The sequence below is a fragment of the Perissodus microlepis genome, chromosome 11, assembly GCF_051167445.1.
Source record: "Perissodus microlepis isolate ML-2025 ecotype Zambia chromosome 11, ASM5116744v1, whole genome shotgun sequence".
In the NCBI taxonomy this organism is placed as follows: Eukaryota; Metazoa; Chordata; class Actinopteri; order Cichliformes; family Cichlidae; genus Perissodus; species Perissodus microlepis.
In genome coordinates this window covers 3,038,457-3,044,064 of record NC_140471.1, presented here as the reverse complement: position 1 = coordinate 3,044,064, position 5,608 = coordinate 3,038,457, and the positions used below count along the sequence as shown (strand labels likewise).

Here is a 5,608-nt window from a genome sequence, read left to right as displayed (position 1 = left end):
GCTTTGGGTGCCTTGAAAAGCGCTATATAAATCCAATCCATTATTATTATTAATATTTTGTACTTGTAAATCAGGATTTGTATGTGTAAAAAGAATTTGTGTGTGTGTAAAAAAGATTTCTGTGTGGACTTAGCCAAAAAATACGTGTGAAACTCTGCACTCAAGTTTCAAGTTACAACTATGAATTTTGACCCTGTTTTTCTTCTTTCATCTGATTGGCCAATGTCATGTCAATCACAAATTTAACTATCCAATCAGAGAACAGATGGGTTTGGCTATTGGAGAACAGGAGATGTATCACAAAATAACCGTAATGGTATAAGCACATGTGCTCAGTCTTGAAATTGATGAAAAACGGATTTTCAGCAGATATTGATGAATGCTCATTAAAAGATGAAATGATCTTACAGGCCGACAGGTTAACCCAGAAATGTTTCCAAGTGGAGATCAGGAACCAGCTTATGAACCTATTGGTGGTGTCATGATCCTGAGTCCGTGACTCAGTGATTTTGTGTTTGGTGTATTTATTGTTATTATTTTCATTATTACTTGTGGGCTGTTGTGGGATGGTTTGTGTTTTGGGATTTTAGATACTGGGTTTCTGGGTTTGTGCTCCCTCTGTTGGTCCCTGGTGTTAGTGTTCCCCTGTCTCGTCAGGTTAATCAGGTCCAGCTGTGTCTCCCACCTGTGTGGGAGACCTCTCTAGAGTTTCACTTCCGGTATGATGGCGCCTGTGTTTGGCTTTGCCGCTGCCGGGTGCAGGTTGTCACGCTCTTTCGTCGTGCTGTTTTTCTCTGCTCTGCTGTTTTTTATTTGTATCAATGATGTACTGGCTGCCTTGGTTTATGATCGTTTGACGCTGCTATCCATCCGATCTTCAATGATGGCTCAAGATGTCTCATCCTCCTCCTCCTTTGGCACTTTCCATCCTCCGCACTTTCCTCCGCACTCCTTTGGCACTTTCCATCCTCCGCCAGTGGCTGGATCCTCGGCCAGCGTCCTCAGCGTTCCCCGCAGACCACGGAGAAGGAGAGGAAGAAGAGCAGGTATCCAGGTGAAGCTTAGGCTTTTCTGGCGGCGGGGGCTGACTGGAAAGCGATGTCGAGCGTGCTTTGTTACCTATGCTCAGAACAGCTCCATGGAGAGGAATTTGTGTTCCATGTCCCTGCTTGGATATGCAGGGCCCGGCTCTCCGAGACCGTGCTGCCTCAGAAAGGTTCATTCAGACTCTCCTGCTGACTGGCTTTTCATCCCCTCGGTGAGTGGAATCTACGAGCGTGAAGGCTCAAACCCCGAGTATTTACGTCCTTTAACTCGAGCCTCTGCCAAAAATGATGCTTCCACCCCGCTGAACATGGCGCTTTTTAATGCCCGATCATTGACTAATAAATCGTTCGTGCTTAACGATTTTATATCTTCTAAAAAACTGGACTTCTTATTTCTGACCGAGACCTGGCAGCGGGACTTGGACTATTCGTCTCTCATTGAAATGTGCCCGAACGGCTATTCCGTCATCAGCCAGCCTCGGGGATCTGGTCGTGGAGGAGGTCTTGCGGTGGCATTTCAGGGCCGTTTCAACTGCCGTTCAGTGAAAGTTGGACACTTTCTTTCCTTTGAATTACAGCTTATTAAAATCGGAAGTAAGGATCCTTTCTGTTGTGCTGTGGTGTATCGTCCACCCGGCCCAAATAGCTTGTTTTTATCGGAGTTTAGCGACTTCCTGTCCTCTACTATGAGGTTGTCCAGACTGCTTTTAGTTGGGGATTTTAACATACATGTTGATGATGACTCCGACCTCTTTGCCAGAGGTTTTATCAACATTATGGATTCTTTTCATTTTACCCAGCATGTGTCCGGCCCCACACATAACAAAGGACACACACTGGACCTTGTTTTTACTTTGGGTTTGAATATTGATTCTATTTGTTCTGAGGACATCTTTATCTCTGATCATCACTGTATTCTTTTTAACATGTCTTTTCATGAGCCTTTGTCTCCTGTTCACCGGACAATTATCTCGCGCATCATAAATTCCTCCACAGCGGAGAATTTCTCGGATGCTTTTAATTTAACTCTATCCCTGCAAAACGGCGTTGATTTCTTAACAGATCTATTTAATAACCATTGTTTTTCGATTTTAGATGAAATCTGTCCGGTTAAAATGAGACCCGTTTCTGTTTCCAAGTCCTTACCTTGGCTAAATGACAACATCCGCTCCATAAAACGTGATTGTCGTAAAGCTGAGCGCTTATGGAGGAAAACTCATTTAAATGTTCATCTCCTTTACTTAAAGGATCTTTTAGCCTCTTTTAACAATGCAATTAGAGATGCGAGGGCTGCTTATTTTTCTCATCTGGTTGCAAAGAGCAGAGGTAATCCTAAGGTATTATTTGACACTATTACTGATATTATTACCCCTGCTCCACCTGCTGCCATTATTTCTTCTAATGAAGACTGCGAAACATTTCTTTTTTTCTAGAAAAAATTAGTAATGTAAGGAAAAAATTGTCCCCATCAGCATCTGCATTGTCAGTTCCTACGCCAGCTCGGCCTGTCGTTTTAGAAAGCTTTTTACCCGTCTCACCATCAGAGCTGGAAAAATAATTAATGCAACAAAAGCATCCTCCTGTTCACTCGACATTTCACCTGCATCGTTATTCAAAAATGTCTTCCACTCTATTGGTCCCTGTGTGCTCACCATAGTTAACACCTCACTGGGATCTGGTAAAGTCCCTGCTTATTTTAAAACTGCTGCTATACACCCCCTGTTAAAAAAGCCTATGCTGGACCCATCTCTCACTAGCAATTACAGACCAATCTCAAAAATACCGTTAATTGCTAAGATATTAGAGAAGGTTGTGGCTAAGCAGCTTACAGCAGTTTTAGACAAACATAATATCTTTGACAAATTTCAGTCTGGCTTTCGTAGAGCTCATTCTACTGAAACAGCCCTTCTTAGAGTTTCCAATGACATTCTGATGCAGAACGATGCAGGAAAGTGTTCTGTACTCCTAATGTTGGACCTTACGTCAGCCTTTGACACCGTTGACCATTATATTTTGCTTGAAAGGCTGAAATACTGGGTTGGTGTATCTGGGTCTGCCTTAGAGTGGTTCTCCTCGTATCTCTATGAACGATACTTTTCTGTGGCGGTTTCTAAGTACAGGTCATCTTCCACGTCCCTGTCCTATGGTGTGCCACAAGGTTCTGTGCTGGGGCCCTTATTGTTTTTAATATATCTACTTCCTCTCCAGCATATCTTTAGCCCCTTTGAGGACATTTGCTACCACTGCTACGCAGACGACATCCAGCTATATATATCTTTTAAACCTGAAGATGTTTCTAAGCTGCAGATTCTGATTGTGTGCTTAGAAACCATCAAAGGTTGGATGGCTGACAACTTCCTCCAACTTAATGAAGAAAAGACTGAAGTCCTTCTATGTGCTCCGGACAGACATGTACCTAACATAATGAATGCTCTTGGTCCTCTTTCAACATTTGTGAAATCGTCTATCAGGAACCTAGGGGTAACCTTTGATTCTGCTCTTACCCTGGATGTCCACGTCAAATCTCTGGTTCGGTCCTGTTTCTATCATTTAAGAAACATTTCTAAATTGAGCCCCATTGTATCTCATACTGAACTGGAGATTGTTATTCATGCATTCATTTCATCACGATTGGACTACTGTAATTCACTGTTTACATGTCTAAACAAAAACTCATTGGAGCGTCTGCAGATTGTCCAAAATGCTGCAGCAAGGCTTCTGACAAAAACATCGAAATACTCTCATGTAACACCATTGCTTATACAGCTGCACTGGCTCCCCATTGAATTCAGAGTCCACTTTAAGATTCTGGTTCTGACATTTAAGGCTCTTCAAGAACAAGCACCAGCGTACATCATTGAACTTTTACAGCCCTATGCCCCTAGTAGGTCCCTGAGGTCTTGTGATCAGGGCCTACTTGTTATTCACTATACAAGACTGAAAACCAAGGGTGACAGAGCTTTTGCTACTGTGGCCGCCAGACTGTGGAATTCTCTTCCTCAGAACTTAAGATCTGCAGACTCAGTGATTACTTTTAAAAAACAGCTAAAAACACATCTTTTTAAAATTGCATTTTGTTAACTTTTGACTGTTTTTGTTTTATACTTTGTGAAGCACTTTGTGATCTTTTATCTAGAAATGTGCTATATAAATAAAATTTTACTTACTTACTTACTGTGTGTGATTTCCCAGTGTCCCTCTGTGTATTTATAGTGTGTGTTTGCCTCTGTTCCTCGTCGCGTCGTCTGTGTTCATCCTCTGTGTCACCCGGCGTACCCTGCATTTCTCCGTGAAGCCCCTGCGTGTTCTCCCTGCTGTCCTCCCTTCATGTTCAGGTTTGCTACTCTTTGGTTTAGTTTCTCCCAGTTTAGTTCATCCTTAGTTCTGTTTTGCCATCCCTACTTTATGTTCAGTATTCTTAGTAAATCACCCTCACATCTGAATAAGTGCTGCATTTGAGTCCTCCTTTCTACACTTCACACGGCTGCAGCCCCAGTCGTGACAGGTGGACTCTTTGGCTTCCTGAACAATCTTTATCTTGCTCTCTATAATTTTTTGGAGGCTGAATGAGCTATTAGATTATTAGAGGAACGATATGATGGTTACACTGACACTGACTTTGACAATGACAACATTCAAAATATTAATGTGAGAGACAATAATGCCAATGTTGACAACAATGAACTGCATGATGATCACAATGCTGTTGTTGTTGTTGAAAATGAGGATTCTGATGAGGCATTTGAAGACTGTGTGGATGTTCACCGGTACATCCCAGAAGAGGATCTTCAGCCAGGTGTATCCAGGAGGAGGTCTAGAGAGATGGATGAAGATGTGGAACCAAACAAAAGAATCAGATGGAGCGAGAAGTTTTCTGATGATGACTCTGACTTCTTCTCTGCTTGTGACACTGATAGCGAGGGCTGTTTTGGTAATATTGCTGATGAGGACATCAATCAGCAGGTAACAGAAGAAGAACCGCTGGCTGGTGGATCCACGAAAAGGTCCAGAGAGGAAGCTGTAGATGAAGAAGAGCGTGATAGCAAAAATTCCAGGCTTGCAAACTGATTCAGGGACCAGCTCAACTGTGTACGATCACTCTGAGAGCAGTAGTGATGAATGTTTTGAAGATGCGCACGAAGAGCTTGACAACCATGAAACTGGAAGCTCGAGGAAGTGTTCCCGAGAGGATTTTGAGGAAGAAGAGGAATACTTGCATGTTTGCAAATTTCGGAGGTGTTCAAATGAGTCCAGCAGCACCTGTGATGACGACTATCACTATTTCGAGTAGGTTTTTTCAATATCCTTTTAGAAGGCTGACGGCCTACTCAGGTGACCCTGAATCCTCCCTCAGTTATGCTGCAATAAGCTGGGTAAAAACTGTGCAATTTTTACAGTCGCGTTATTCAGCTCCTGCTCAGACTGTACGATTGACTCAGGGGTGAGTAGTAGGTCACGATGCAGGGTCTCACACTATACGGCCCGATGCTCTGTGCGACCTGAGTGCTCACACTGTGCATCCATAGCATGAAGGTTATGACACACAATTTTACACTATTTTC

At 42.9% G+C, this 5,608-nt stretch overlaps 1 protein-coding gene across 1 annotated transcript; it reads left to right on the top strand.

Moving 5' to 3' along the window:
• Positions 1-724: 724 nt before the first annotated feature.
• On the top strand, positions 725-5,114 carry LOC146377078 (uncharacterized). Its single transcript, XM_084944318.1, has 3 exons — positions 725-2,092; positions 3,813-3,943; positions 4,625-5,114. The coding sequence occupies exons 1-3, from the start codon at positions 725-727 to the stop codon at positions 5,112-5,114; spliced, it is 1,989 nt and encodes a 662-aa protein (XP_084800444.1).
• The last annotated feature ends 494 nt before the right edge of the window (positions 5,115-5,608 follow it).